This window comes from Dama dama, chromosome 15 (assembly GCF_033118175.1).
Source record: "Dama dama isolate Ldn47 chromosome 15, ASM3311817v1, whole genome shotgun sequence".
Taxonomy (NCBI): domain Eukaryota; kingdom Metazoa; phylum Chordata; class Mammalia; order Artiodactyla; family Cervidae; genus Dama; species Dama dama.
The window spans coordinates 8860651-8876674 of record NC_083695.1 but is presented as its reverse complement, the minus strand read 5'-3'; the positions used below and the strand labels follow the sequence as shown (position 1 = coordinate 8876674).

Sequence of the window (16024 nt, the reverse complement as noted above, 5' to 3'; positions counted from 1 at the left end):
TCTTGCACATGATTTTAGTAGATTAAAATCCCACAGAAGCTCATGGAAAACCAAAAATTGTCAGTTAGGAACATATCCCTTAGATGAAAATAATTTCCATCTCTTCAAAAATCTTTAAATGATATATTTCTATAACGAACACGATTTCTTTAACTGAGGTAGTTCATAATCAAGTTACTTTTAAGTCCACTTACTGGAGTTACCTTGCATGAAGTGCCACGCTAAGTGCTAACCATAAATTATCCAATCCCACTCTCACGATTCTATGAAGGTTACTGTATTTTCCACTTTACAAAAGGTGGAGCCAAAGCTTAGATAGATCAACCAGCTCACTGCCTCGACTAAAGAGACAGGCCTGGGAGTCCCACCTGCACTGTAAGATCCAGAACGCCACAGAATCCCAAGCATGTGCACCTACGTATGTCCACGGAAGAAAACATCCAAAATATCTGCATAAGCCTTAAAATCATTAACACTTACAGGAAATATTCCAGCAACAGTACCCAAGAGCAAAAGGGCATGGTGATGGGTCTGAGGCATCTCAGAAACACGGATGCACTGGACTATCAGTTCCACATTGAACTTCTCCTCATCCAGAATGTCTACAGGGCAAGAAATAAAAAATCTCCAAGTAGTAGGTACATTCACACTCAGAACAGATAACCCTTCCCCACTTGCTTCCAACAAAATACGCACCTTTGGGTATTCTGCCACCTTCTGGAGAGAGTTTTTGGCAGATGTTAAGCAGACAACTAAGAATTAACTGTTTGGTGTATTCCATGCTTCCCTGCTCCGGTGGCAGAGGCTCTAAACACCTTCAGGAATCCCAGAAGAGAAATGATGGGAAATGAAAGGGTTGTACAGTTTGAGTGCTGCAGTAACGACCAATGCCTAGAGCATATCTTAAATGAGGATGAACTAAAATATTAACATTATGTCTATAAACACAGTGTGAGATTTCTAACTCTGATTCTTCTAGTGCAGGCAGGAGCTGACGTCACATTACCTCTCGTTTCTACCGAACTTTCCATCATCCCATTTTGAACCTTCTTAGAGGACGACCTTGAGAATTACTTTTTCTTAGACGAGAGCACCATCCACCATGCAAGGCATACCCTATGGCTATCTAATGATGCATGTCTAAAAATACACTAGGTGTCACACTACATCCTTAAACAGAAGTAACGACGCCCCAGGGACACAGTATTGAAAACGAAGAAGCAAAGCAGGCTGCAAGGTTGAGTGCTCATTTACTATACAATACAGGATGAAGGTTAGCTTCAGGCCTTGGCAACAGGTTCCTATAACCATTCTTTAAATCTTCCAACTATAGTATTCAACTTGCATTGTTTTACAGACTAGCTGAGGAAGAGGAGAGTGTGAAAGTTAAATAAGACAGGCAAGAATTAGAATCCTGTTCTCTCACATATCAAAGGCAAGTGTCACTACCTTGACAGCAGGTTAAAAAGGGCTGGTATCAATATCTGAGGATTTTTGAGTTTCTTTTTGTGCTGCAGTAATTCCAGGATAAGGGTTACCCTTTGCCAGTAAGAACCTCCAACCTCCTGGACAGATTCTTGCTCTTGTGATCTTCTGGGAACCGGATGAGACAAAAAGAAAAGCAAACACTGTCAATGTTAAGTACAAACTGTCGTAACCCATTATGCCGCAGTGATGGGCATCAGAGGGTTACAGTGGCCGCAAACACTCACGGCCAGGGGACAGCCACACTTACTTGTGCTGCATCTTTTGCCTCCTCGTCTGCTGAACTGAGCCTAAGGACTTGGCTTTATCCGGTGGCTCCAGTTCTATTCTGACTTGTTCAGCATTAACAGAAATCTAGAATATTAAGGAGGTATGGGTGATGAAAGGATTCCACGGGATACAATTAGAGCAGTTTACATAGATTTAAAGAGATAACAATGAAAACGTCTGTGTCCCACTTTATGTCTCCCTATGACCCTAGAGCCCAGTCCAATACCCAAAGGGAAACTTCACTGACAATCCCTTATGTATTCCTTGGGGAATTTTCCATATACCAACAGCTCTATAAAGATTAGACACACACCAGAGCATATGATCACACTGCTCTGTACCTTAATTGGTTCCACTTATCTTAGAAATCTAATAAAATATGTTATAATTCTGAGAACTGCAGAATCTGGATACTAGGACTTCACCATGCTATTATGTATTTTTGTGAAAGAAAATTTCCCTAAAAAGCACAACAAAACAACATATACGGTAATCAGGTAGTTATTCAGATCTACAGCTAGCTTTCAATATACATATAAACCAATGAGCAGATTCTCAATTCCATTCTATGTGTCATTAAACAATGTAAATTAAGTAGAATAATCCGTGACCCTGATGAACTTCAAGTCACCATTCCTTCCTGTTCTTGCCTAGGAGGTAAGTAACACCTAAACTAACACACATCCTACCGTTCAAAACTAAATATTTCATACCATAAAAGTAATAGTGAGGACTTACAACTTTGATTTTGTACTTCTCTATGACCTACTTTTCTATGATTCTGGCTACTGGGAATATCTGACTTCCTAAAGGAATTACAAAAGGGAGAAGGCTTAAATATGGCATTACTTGGAAGAGAATAAATATTAATAAATAAATGACAAGTTTGCAGCTTACCCCTTTGAAAACACTGCTAACAGTCTGAGAACAATGTGAATTCTTACAGTTCACCAATAAATCAAACAACACGCACAAAAGCTTCTGCTGAACCTTTTCATCTGTTATAGCTGCGAAAAATGGCCTCGTAATCTAGAGGCAGAAAAAAGGCAATTGAGATCAATGAACAAACTTGAATTCTAAAAATAATGTTTCTATCATTGTCTTACAATGTGAAATTGGCCCCCATTTTGTCAGTTTAAATGACTCATGTACATTATCCAGTTTTGCATATGGGTCAAATATATTATACTCCTTTGAAACATATTTGGACCATTTTATTTTCTCGAAGGAAAACATTACAGATTTTCAAAAGCTTAACATGCTTTAATCTCTGAAAGAAATCGCTGACCTTTTCGAGAGCTGTAATCTGAATGGTTGGCATTCCCGGGCTAAGTTCCTTTGTTGTGTGCACCGCTTTTATAAATATCTCTAGACTCTTTGGGTCCTTATGTAACAGGGAAGCTGAATATTCATTATATTTCCCCAGAGTGAGATGCAAGGCGACGGCCTCATCTTTCAGGACAGCTGTGGGCTCCTTCTGGCTCTTGTCTAAAAGTTGTTCAATCATTGGTAACAGCTGAGAAAGCACCATCTAAAGTTTGGAAAATTTATTAGTAAATAGTTATTTATACTGATGCAAATTATTGCTTACTGTACAAAAACATACAAAGATATGTTGTAAGACTAGAAGCTTAGCAGGGAAGAAAAAAACCAACAGTAATGACCTCTTAGACATAAGGATAGCTATTAATCCAACTAAGGCACCCAGGTCCCTCATGACAGTTCAGTCTGTAATAATCAAAAGCTCTGAATCTTTCAGCAGTAATAATCTGTGGGCATTCTAAGACTTTCTAAAAGCAGGAAATACAAACTGAAGTTTTAGACTACAAAAATAAAATTAAGCTTTTCCACACAACATTTCCAATTTGGTATAATATTAATTCAAATTATATATGTGTGAATTCTTCAATAACTAAAGCAGGAGCCAGCAAATTATGGCTTGCAGGACACATTCAGAGGACCATCTGCTTCTGTAAATTTTGTTGAAAATCACAGGCATGCTCTTCTGTTTACATACTGTCTGAGGCTGCTTTGGCAATATGATGGCAGAGCAGAGCATCTGCAATGGAGTCTGTACAGCCACAGGGCCTAAAATATTTATTACTTGGTCCTTTATAGCAGGGATCCCCAGCCCCGGGGCTGGGCTGTGGCCCACTAGAAACTGGGCCACACAGGAGGAGGTAAGCAGCAGACGAGTAAGCGAAGCTTCATCTGTATTTACAGCTGCTCCCCATTACTTGCTTTACCGCCTCAATTTCTCCTACGGTCAGATCAGTGGTGGCACTAGATTCTCACAGGAGCATGAACCCTAACCTTAAAGTAAAGACGCAATATCCCAAGATGGCCACAAAACAGAGAGTGCACATTAAAGTAATGCACTTGAATTATCCTGAAACCACCCCAGCACCCCTTCTGTGGAAAAACTGTCTGCCACAAAACCAGTCCCTGATGCCAAGAAGCTTGGGGACCACTGCTTTGTAGAACAAGATGGTCAATTCCCAGTTTAAACTATACCAGGAATGACACAGAGCTGACATAGGCCACCTGTTTCCTTGCACCAGGACAATATAATGAAAGGGCTTTTACTCCATGTTACCCCTCTTTTGGGCTTCACTAGTGGCTCAGTGGTAAAGAATTCACCTGTCAATGCAGGAGAGTTGGGTTTGATCCCTGGGTGAGGAAGATCCCCTGGAGAAGGAAATGGCAACCCACTCCAGTATTTCTGTCTGGGAAGTCCGATGGACAGAGGAGCCTGGTGGGCTACAGTCCACAAGGTCACAAGAGTCAGACAGGACCCAGCAACTGAACAGCACTACCCCTCTTTTACTTCCCCAACTTGCAGTCAAGTCCCAAGATTGGTAAGGTCCAGAGGAGGTTTTGGAACACAAGGATAAGGAGCAGTTTTCTCTTGCTTACCAGCACAAACCATCACACAAGTGGTTCATAAACCTCTCTTTTGTAACATGGGCTTCCCTGGAACCATAGAGAAAGCTCTGGTTCTCCCCCTCACCTCTTCAGAAATGTACAGCCATGTATATTTTAAAAAAGAGGAAACAATCTTGAAATGTACATAGACTTTTATGTTCAAATATTATTATTCTGTGGAGGATTTTCACCCGAGAATAAACACAAACTGCTTTTCATCAATGGTTTTCCCTGTGCTTTTAAAATTCATTTAACGTCAGGTCAGTGATGAGACAGGGATAACACACAATTTTAAAATGGGAAGAAATGCACTATAGCTTGTTTCTTGTACCCTGTATCTTTTTCCTCCACCTCAGCTCTTCTCTCACATTAATATGAAAGTATTCACGCCTGTGTGTATATATATAACTCTCACGTAGTCTTGTGCACACATGACCAATTAAAATAATCTTCAGTAACATCACCTGGAATGGATAAGCCCACTTAAATTACACGTACCTCATTATTGATGCCCTGAAGTACTTTCATCAAATCTTTTGCAATATAAGATGGGCAACTATATACACAATAAAGGAGGTTTTTCAAAGTTTCAGATAACTTCTGATGAGATTTCAGCTTCTTTTCACTCTGCAGTTCCTCAAATAAAGTTGTCAAATCCTAGGATACAAAAAAGAAAACTGGCTTAAAACTAGCGCCATGTACTACTCAGGAAAGATGTTTTCTCAAATGATGTGACACAGCTCATGATTTTTCATTTCCCCTTGAAACCTGAATAGGAAATGGTATCACTACCCATCTGATAGCTTACTACCAACACTGGCCTTTTAGCCAGTGACAAGATAGCAGAAATGCAACATGATATTGCCATCTTTTTAAGATTAGGGGACAAAGATGTGCAGATATTGACATATCAATTTCTAAATTCAATGACTTAGCTGATCAAATGCCCTGCAAAGCAGAACATCAACCAAGGGGAGAATGGCTCACGTGCCCACAACGGTCTGCACACACTCCATCTTCTCTGCCACTGAGTTTACCTGAACAACGTAGGAGGCGTCTGAGGTGATCTCCTCTGCTTTAGGAACCACATGATCTATGACCAGATGAAACTGGGATGCCCCTCCACTGAGGGCCTGGAAACAGTGAATGGCAGCCCTGCGCACCTCTTTTATGGGGCTACCCAGATTAACGAGTAGAGATATCACCACTAAAACCAAAGGGAAAAACATTTAAGTAACAATTGAAAACATCGAAACAGTATAAAATTTCAACTGTACCAAGAGGTACATGATGCAAGTTTTCCTCCCAGCTCAAACCCCCTCTCTGAAGTCACTGTTTAATCATTTGCTCACTACCCTAGAGCAATGCTAGATGTATACTGGTGTGTTTGTCTGAAAATACATGAGACCAGAGCAGACACATCCTATTTTGCACAGGGGCTGTCACACCTCAATGTATACTGGGAATGTTTCCCATACCAGTATTGATACATACATATCAATCCCTGGCTTCACTGATCCGGTAAAATGAATCTGTGAAAGCAACTCAATAAGGGTTTTTTGAGAGAGAAGTCTCTGGGATAAAGAGAATTAAATTCCTTTTATAGCAGATAGTTATTTATGCTTTATTCCATGCTATTTACTGGGGCAAATTTTGGTGATTTTTATCTTGCTAGAAATGATCCATTCTATATCTACTACTTCTGGAATGCCAAGAAACAGTATGACAAGCATTCATACCTTTCTGAGGTCATATAAAAGTTAGATTTTCCTGGTCTCCAGAAAATTAATTTATAAAATAAAGCCAGAAATGAACGGCTGAAAAGTTGAATTCACACAAAGGGCAGCTTCAGGCCCAGGTATCTATCTGCTAAAATTCCCAGTCTAGAGGGGGCAGATCTTCCAGAAAAATCGAAATTCAAAAACAAGTTCAAAGCACTAACTACCATGGTTACTATGTTCAAGTAAGAAACTAGAACCCAAGATAAGTCAAAACTACATTATTTAAACGTTAAATAACTACGTTATTTAAACAATCTGCTTTTAGGAATGTCTTTCCATTTAAAAATCTATGTGACTTCATTCAACTAACTAATTTTACTTAGATTTAAAATAGCCTATTTTACATAAAAGTTGAAAAAATACTTGAGTTTTGCTTTTATACTTATAAACTTACTATACTGATAGAGCATATCAAACCAACAGCAGCCTCCAGCTTACAAATGTTAAATGCTTATTCATTCAGCAAAGATTTGCTCTATGTGAGCCAGAGCTGAATACATGTTTTCAGAGAGAGTAATAAATGGTGGTTAGGTTCTCAAGTCACGGACAGAAAGTTAATGCACACAACTACACTGTACTGTTTTAATACTGCAAATCCTTTTTCTCTTAAACATCATGTTTTTCGTAACTGTATGAAAACAAACACCAGCCAACACTCCTTATGGACATGGTATAGCTCACTGCAGAGAAGGAAATGGCAACCCACTCCAGTGTTCTTGCCTAGAGAATCCTGTGGACGCAGGAGCCCGGCGGGCTGCTGTCCATACGGTCGCACAGAGTCGGACATGACTGAGTGAGTTAGCATGCATGCATGCATGGGAGAAGTAAACGGCAACCCACTCCAGTATTCTTGCCTGAAGAATCCCAAGGACAGAGGAGCCTGGTGGGCTGCCATCTGTGGGGTCGCAAAGAGTTGGACATGAAAGAAGTGACTTAGCAGCAGCAGCAGCTCACTGCAGACTCGCAGTGGAGTGGTCTGAGGACAGGTGCAACGAGTAAGCACCCTCTATCTGGGCCGGGGCAATGCTAGTGGTCCTTGAGCTTTCAAGCAGAACGGAACACATCTCTCCTGCTTTTAACAGAGTCCTGTGACATGTCTAGGGAGCATAAATGCAAAATTACTTTAGGAAGGGGGAGGTGACAGAAAGCAAAGAAGCAGGAGTATGAAGGGAGTTCATCTTGCTGCAACACCACAGGAGAAGTTAGGTCCTCTGTCACGCTGCCTACAAAGAGACATGGCCCTCAGAAGCCACTGCCTGTGATGCTGAAGGATAGCACATTTCACACCTAACTATAAAATCTAACTACTTGTGACTTTTTTTTTTTAACTCACAAGTTTAACAGTGGATAACTATTTTCATAAAATACAGTATATCTCCATATAAAATATTCTGCATTTAAAATATATATAATTTATATATTAATATAGAAAGATGCTTACAATGTATTCAATGAAAAAGTTTAAGAAATGTGCAGGAAGTTCACATCCAAAACCCCTAAATACATCTTCTTAAAAGTAAATCCAGGACTTTCTGGTGGTCCAGGATCCACCTGCCAATACAGGGGACATGGGTTCAACCCCTGGTCTGAGAAGACTCCACATGCCATGAGGCAACTAAGCCTGTGTACCACAACTACTGAAGCTGGCGCACCCTAGAGCCTGTGCTCCTCAACAAGAAAGCCACCACAATGATAAGCCTATGCGTCGAAACTACGGTAGCCCCTGCTCACCACAATTCGAGAAAGCCTGCATGCAACAATGAAGATCCAGAAAGCCAAAACATAAATTAAAAAAAAAAAGAAAATCCATTTAAAAAAAGGATGCAATTTTACAGTAAGCAGTGGAAAAAGAATTACATTCATGGGATTTACTTTCTAAGTAAAACTTAAAATTGTATCTATCTCACATATAACAAAACTTTGATTACAATCATAATTATGTCCTCTTCCAAGGAGCTAATAAAAGAAAAACAGTGAGAAACTGTTCTGAGGAAAATGTAGGATCATTCACTTTGCTTTCACAGACCACTTATAAAGAGTGATTTGGGAAGACAAAATCAAGAGCATGTTCAAATTTCCCCCGGGCCACTCTTCTTCCTCTCATACTAAAATGACTGCATCATCCTCATCAACTTTCTCACTTTCAGTCAATATAGGGTCTGATTCTTCCAGATCCTCTTGTCAATAACTTTATAAGTCAATCCACTTTTCAAAATCATATTCATCAACTTTATGAAATTCTGCATGTTTTGCAAAATTTACAATTTCACTTATAAAAAAGGTAAGCTTTATTTTTGGCTGTTTCATTACTGAGTGCCCAACCTGAAAATTACTTTATACCAGATAAAATAGATAAATCCAGAAGGGTTGCCTGAATGGAGACCAATTTTATATAATCAATCACTTAAATGCTGAATTGTATTAAGATGGTTTGGTTTCCCTAGATAGCCCTGATACTACTCAAAAAATGAACAGTTGTATAGATAAAAACCCAAAATTAATCACCTACCATTTTTGTTATCTGTTTTGTCAAGATTTTGCAATTGACATTTAGAACTTAAAAGCAATATAAAAGTAACCAGAAACAGTCTACATATACACAAATACACACACACACACACAGAGACAGAGTGTGCACTCACACTAATAAAAACAAATTCTCCAAACCACAACCTTCATGCACCTCACACAGAGAAAGCGTCACCAGCTGGCCATGACGAACAGGACAAGGCTCCGTGCAGTACCTGGAGAAGACGCAGACGCCAGCTGATGCTTCCACTGCGCCTTCTGAGCAGAAAGCAGGGCGCAGCCCACATAGAGAGCCTGCGTCTGCAGTGCTGCTGTCACCCTGCAGTTGAGTGGGTTTGAAAGGCTAGAACCATAGGTCCATAAAACAGAAAAGAACTTGAATAACTGAGAAACATCTTCTAAATGTACCTGAAAAAAAAAGAAGACAGTTAATTTTACTCAAATAGTATGTAAAGTGTTAGTTGCTCAGTCGTGTCTGACTCTGCGACCCCATGGACTGTAGCCCACCAGGTTCCTCTGTCCGCAGGACTCTCCAGGCAAGAAGACTGGAGTGGGTAGCCACTCCCTTCTCCACGGGATCTTTCCGACCCAGGGATCGAACCTGGTCTCCCGCACTGCAGGCAGATTCTTTATCATCTGAGCCACAAGGGAAGCCCTTTACTCAAATAAGTTGGTTCCAAATCTTTCCACTGGTGTACAATTACAAAAAACAATTTACTGCAATGTTTTGCTTTGTCTAGTCACTTAAAATTCATCTCTGCTGGGTACTTTAACCCACTGGGAAGGATGTAGACGAGTTCAGAGGACTTATTGGCCGTGGTATTCAGAGGACTTCTCTATAATTTTGGGCTCAAACAATAAAAAGGATGAGGTCACCAAGCAGACAACCCAGACAAGAATGATGTTAGGAAGCCTCACTGAGAAAGTACCTTAAGGGCAGAGTGACCCACGTCAACTGTGTCAAACGCTTGTTTAGAGGTTAAGACAGGATAGAGAACTGACCACTGGGCCTGGCGGCATGGAGGTCATGGTGCTATGATGCAATCTCTCCACTGAGTGACTCTGCACAGCCGAAACTGCCTCTCTGAACCATAGTTTCTCTTTGGTAATGGCATCAATCAGCCAGATATATTGGGCTGTTATGATTATTAAACACCTGAGCAGGACTAATACATTAGGAGGCCGGCAGCAACGTCAGTCTCTGTCCAACCTATGGACTGCTGTCATGATTCAGCACAGCTTTACCAGTCTGCCTCCATCATCACACACTTCACTGTTTAAAGGTCTGCTTTCTTTTTCATTAAAAACTGCCAAAACTGAAATAATCTATAATATCATCTTCACAGGAAGAGTATGTCTGAAAAAGATGACCTGGTACCTTTATGAAAAGTTTCATCAGAACCCGAAAATGCATGGCATCGGCACCACCGAGAACCATCTCAAAGAGCCCAATGAGCAGACGCAGGTAGTCCCTGCTGTCTTCTTGCAGCTGCTCAGGATTCCACCATGTATCATCTACGGGGACGTGAAGAGAACGGGAAATGGCGCATAAGCTTATGTGAACACACTGCTGGGAACTTTTCATTCAAGACAAAGAACACTGTAGAATCAATACTTCAGTTTTCCATAGTATCACACTCAAGGGATTCACAGCCTGTCCTACCTTTAGGAAAAGATTTAGGAGCCTTTAGAGCATGAATAAAATTTTTCAGTGAAAACAAGAGTAAAACTGAGTCCTCCACGGCAATCTGCTGGGCAGTTTTGAGCTGTTTTACGTAATGTGCCCACAGCTCCAACGGTATCCCTCTGTCCATCATCAGCTCAAAATGCCATTCTGAGGAGATTTCCTGAAATGTGAAAGCAAAACAAAAACAGCACTAATTCAAAGGTGTCCTGAACATGAGTTATAGAGATGGACTGCAACGGCTGTACAATTGTGTAATCTGCAAAATTTTGTCTATACATGTATTTGGGTAGGGAGATTAGTTATTTTAATCAGATTTTTTAAGAGGTCTCACCATCACTATACACAAGAAAAGACACAAATAAGTTCAGCATGGCTTCATTTTATCTTTGTTTTCTTAAAATCCATCCCTAAATCAAATGTTATTCATGTTAATTATGCTTATCAAATAAAGAGTAGGCATGTTTCTAAACAGAAGATAAGGAAATGAATATCCAAGAAATCCTTGAGGAGACTTTTCTCATTTCACACTTTGACTGCTGATCTGAAGAAAGTATTAATACATGGTCAAATCCCCAGATTTGCAGATGATTCTAAACAAGAAGCATAAAGTTAAGATGCATAGAAATTACACTAAAATGCCAACAGGAAGCATGAGAAGTGGTGCAGGAAAATGACAAATCAGACTTCGTAAGGCAAGTGCAGAGTAATAACTTGGAAGTAAACTATCCCAAAGCCAGACTTTCAAGATAACAGCTTTTCAAGATAACAGCTCTGATAGTGGATTTCACTGGCTCACTGTGCTACTATAGCCAAAGAGATGTTCAAAACTTTCAGAAAGGGTATCAGATATAAAACAACATGTTATCTATCCATTAATAAAATGTTCAATTTGTCCACACTTTACCAGTGAGAACAAGTAGAGTCCAGGTCACCACACATTCAAAAAAATAAAGAAGTTAAGAGGGCTCATCTGAACTACTTTTTATTTTTTTTTAATTTTTTTTTTGGCTGAGCTTCATGGCTTGTGCAATCTTAGCTACCTGATCAGTGATCGAACCTGGGCCCCAGCAGGGAAAGCACAGTCCTAGCCACGAGACCACCAGGGAATTCCCTGGCTACTTTTTTAAAAGATGAAGATTCATTTCTTTAAAGTTTACAAAAATTCAGCTATAATGGCTGTGCTAGAACTTATAAAATCCTAAGAGTATAAGTGAATGTGAAAAAGATGAGATTTGTTGAGCAACTCCTACAACAAGGAACCCAACAAATAAAAATGACACTATTATAAGATGCTATTTATGGCAGATATAAAAAGAAAAAAATCTGTAACTTCAAGGTGTGGTAGTAGGTAAAAATATCAGTATGTAAGACTGTCAAAGATAATAATATGCTTGCAAAATCCAAATAAAAATAATACAAAAGACCTATTTTAGTAAACAACAGAACAAAACAATATTATTCAAACAGTAATGTATCTAGTGAATTTATCACCAGATGTAGTTGATTATAACTCGGAAAATGGCCCAATAGAGATGACACAGAGTAGAGTCAATTATCAGACACAAACACCACAAACCTGAAATCCCACGACTCAATTACATTTCCTGCAAAAGGAAGAGAGTGCCTAATTCACTACCTACTACTACAAAAGGCCACTTCATATTCTACTCCTAGAATGCAAAGACTCAGCATCTCAGCCTCCAATTTTCAGTTCTACTGTGACTGGCAAAGTGGTCTCAACATTCAACTCTCCAGAGACTCTGCACTCCTACTTACCACTGTAGTAATGACACTTTCAAGCTTCTTTATTTTTTTCTGCAACAAACTGAAGACTCTTGTTGCAAATGGAAAGTGAGTTTCTTTCAAAGAGGAACAGCAGGAGACAAGCACAGCCATGACTATGTGAAAAGTCACTTTCTGCTTCAAGCTAAAGGACTCCTTCTCTCCAACTCCTATTAAATCCTCCACCTTGAAAAATAAACAAACTCCATTAATGGTGGCTCTCAGTTGCATAAAAACAACTTTCTCAACCTCTGCCTATCTAGGTATCATTTCTTCTATATTCAGAGATGATAAATATAAAACCTTAAATAAGCAATAAGCACTGACTTCTGAGTAATTATAAAAATAATTTCAGAAATTATAATGAACATAATTGCACCTGCCAACTAGATAAATGTTTTTATGTTTTTAAAAGGTTTATTTACTAAGGCAAAAGAAAATTTCTCCTCTTTTAGATTTTGCGCTTTTAAGAAAAACATGACTTTAATATTTTAAATGAGAGGAAAAAAGGTTAAAAAGTATACATTATATTCCTACTGGTTCAATAAACAACCACGATGAAATAAATTCTCCAAAATGTTAAGGATTTCAAACTATCTGCAAGATATAACACTATATATTTTTAAAACAAAACAAAATACTCAAGAATGGAAAAGTTATTTTTAAAAAAGAAGAATCTAGTAAAGTAACCACTGAGAATCCAGAAATATTCTGAGAAGGAAACCCAGGGGTTGAACTTCAATAGTGTACCTACCATCTTTAACATTGAAGAGGGATTCCCTGAATTTATATTGTCAGCCAGCAACTCAATCATCTTCTGATTTGCTACACCAATTAGTTCTTCTGACTTTGTGCTTTTAATCACATTTTCAAGAGCTATTTAAAAAAAATACATATGTATATATAAGAATCGAACTCCAGGGGCTCTTAGCCACCAACATTCACTTGAGTACAGGGTAAGGAATTTAAAAGTTTTACAATCTTCCTGTGAAGGTTTGCTTTGTATTTTTCTTTTCGTACAATTCAGAATTCATCAGTGGGTCAGCTTCCTTTTCAAAGTATACTCTTCATATTAGCAAAAATTTTTAAAAATCTTGCTGGCAGGTAACATAAACAATTTCAAATAACAATCACTGCCCATTTTTAATTGTCATTATCTCCTTCCTTTAAAGTATCACTTGTTCACTTTTTCTGAAAAACAACTACATCTCTTACCTTCTTTCCAGCCTCTTAATAAAGGATGCAAAGAGCAAATTCCTGATTTTGATAAATAAACAGCCATTTTCATCTCAGCAGATTCCATCTCGTCACTGTTGATGACCATAAATGGCAACAGGTGCACCACCACCTGATTTGACAACTGATCATTTTCACCCAGTACGTCCTCTTTAATCAGTATGTCTGCTGCTATCTCAAGTACTTTGTACCTAAAAAATACATAAACACATTTGGTTGAGACACATTAGAGACTTCAGTTCAGCAAAAACTCATCATTATACTTTCCCAGCTCAATTGACACTATCCTGATCTCTTTAACAAATACATTACTAAGAAACACCAAGACATCACTTAAAATCCATGCTAACAAAGGGGCGATTTGGGACATGAATTTTAAATCAATTCTGTCAAATCATTTTTTTTTTGAAAGTGAAAGTCGATCAGTCGTGTCTGACTCTTTGTGACCCCATGGACTTGGTCCATGGAATTCTCCAGGCCAGAATACAGGAAGATCCCTTCTGGGGATCTTCCCAACCCAGGGATCGAACCCAGGTCTCCCACATCGCAGGCAGATTCTTTACCAGTTGAGCCACAGGGGAAGCCCATATTTTTTTTTTGAGAGATCATTAATTACAACATAAAACACAGACCACACTATATTATGTCTCAACTCCACTAGAAATCCAAGACTCACTCTTTTAAGTTCAAAAAATAATATCTGAACAGATATTCTGTTCTGTTCAACTACTTAGGATATAAAAACTTGTAAGACGTGCTCTCATTCTCTAAAGAGCTTAGTCAGTTTTCCATGTAAAAAGCGTAGGTGTCAAAAATGAAATAATAAAAGCTCATCAAATATTACAAAAAGTGTTGTGTGCTTCTGAGTTTATTTTTTGTTTAATATATTTGTATGTTTTTAGTTATAAAGTATTATATTATTCTTGTAAAAAAAAAAAAAGACCCCACAAAATTATATAAAATAAAAAATTAAAGTCGCCTCCCACCCTACTTCCCAGATCTTAGCATTATGTCATACATTATATTTCTTTTTCCATTTTATTAAGAAAAATTTCAAACACAGAGAATATTATGACCCATACAAACCCAAATAAAAGTGAACTTAATACAAGAATTTCACTAATTTATTTGTAAGAGGAGATATAAATACTTACCATCCCCCATTTTTTGAAAGTTCTGCTCTTCGAAAGAGATTCAGGAGATGTGAAACTGTCACTTCTGAAGTAAAGTGTTGTTTGTAAATCTAGAGAGAAAAAAAATACCCATGAGTAAATTTTTACTGGCTTCAAATATGGTGCTTACTAAACCTTAAAAAATTATGAATTATAAAGAATTTATCTCCCCCACTCCAAAAAAAAAAAAAAAAGAATTTATCTCCCAAAAATCCCAACATAATTTAAAACTTGTATGTGAGCAGTTTCTCAAAAGTGGCACTGAGGAGCCAATTTCCCATAAACTTCAGGAATTTACTATCAATGAAAAGCACCTTTCCATTTTAGAAGAACTTCCAGATATATAAAGCTGTGTAATCTAATTACTCCTATGTGCTCTCCCCAATTAAAAGTCTGTGATCTCAACAGAACATATTTCCAAAAAAGAATAATTTACAAATATATTCCTGCCTAGAGGTGATTCATGTGAGAAGGGTAAATAAATACTTACAAGCAAAACATGCACTTCAATGAACAACAAAGTCACTCACCTCAAAAGCACTTATAGCCGACAAAACAACATCCATACTGTCATCATCTAATCGGGTTAAAATAGCTTCTTTTATGAAAGACTCATCGATACTCTCCTGAACAACAGGGGGAAAAAATTAGTTGTTGCTAAAATCTCTTGAGACTTTAAATTAGAAGGGAAGTATGGTTTTGTGAAAGGCATTCCAGAATTCCACTCAAGGAACACAGGCTCTGTTGCCCCTGGTGCACATTCAAAACTAAGCTCACGTGAACTGAATTTGCATTGAACTAGGCAATCTCTGGAGAAGGCAATGGCAACCCACTCCAGTATTCTTGCCTGGAAAACCCCATGGACGGAGGAGCCTGGTGGGCTAAGAGTCGGACACAACTGAGCGTCTTCACTTTCATTTTCACTTTCATGCATTGGAGAAGGAAATGACAACCCACTCCAGTGTTCTTGCCTGGAGAATCCCAGGGATGGCGAAGCCTGGTGGGCTGCCATCTAAGGGGTCGCACAGAGTCGGACACGACTGAAGTGACTTAGCAGCAGCAGGCAATCTCTAGAAGTCCTTTTAAGATGAATAACTGTTTGGTACAAACTTGTTCCAGTTTCCACTGAAAATATAACATGTGTAATTGAAATGTAA

At 38.6% G+C, this 16024-nt stretch overlaps 1 protein-coding gene across 2 annotated transcripts in view; it reads right to left on the bottom strand.

Moving 5' to 3' along the window:
• The window catches only part of HEATR1 (HEAT repeat containing 1), a 47494-nt gene that overhangs the window by 16934 nt on the left and 14536 nt on the right, over positions 1-16024 (bottom strand). Inside the window, exons 13-28 of one of the 2 annotated variants that reach the window (XM_061161409.1) lie at positions 15398-15493; positions 14850-14938; positions 13675-13886; positions 13214-13335; positions 12454-12645; positions 10654-10837; positions 10369-10505; positions 9206-9398; positions 5718-5887; positions 5179-5337; positions 3044-3286; positions 2653-2784; positions 1736-1839; positions 1450-1593; positions 697-815; positions 481-602 (exon numbers count right to left, since the gene is read on the bottom strand). In XM_061161409.1, the coding sequence (XP_061017392.1) occupies positions 481-602; positions 697-815; positions 1450-1593; positions 1736-1839; positions 2653-2784; positions 3044-3286; positions 5179-5337; positions 5718-5887; positions 9206-9398; positions 10369-10505; positions 10654-10837; positions 12454-12645; positions 13214-13335; positions 13675-13886; positions 14850-14938; positions 15398-15493 (2418 nt within the window). The remainder of the gene's footprint in view (positions 1-480; positions 603-696; positions 816-1449; positions 1594-1735; positions 1840-2652; positions 2785-3043; positions 3287-5178; positions 5338-5717; positions 5888-9205; positions 9399-10368; positions 10506-10653; positions 10838-12453; positions 12646-13213; positions 13336-13674; positions 13887-14849; positions 14939-15397; positions 15494-16024) is intronic. The other variant, XM_061161410.1, reaches the window with a different exon arrangement.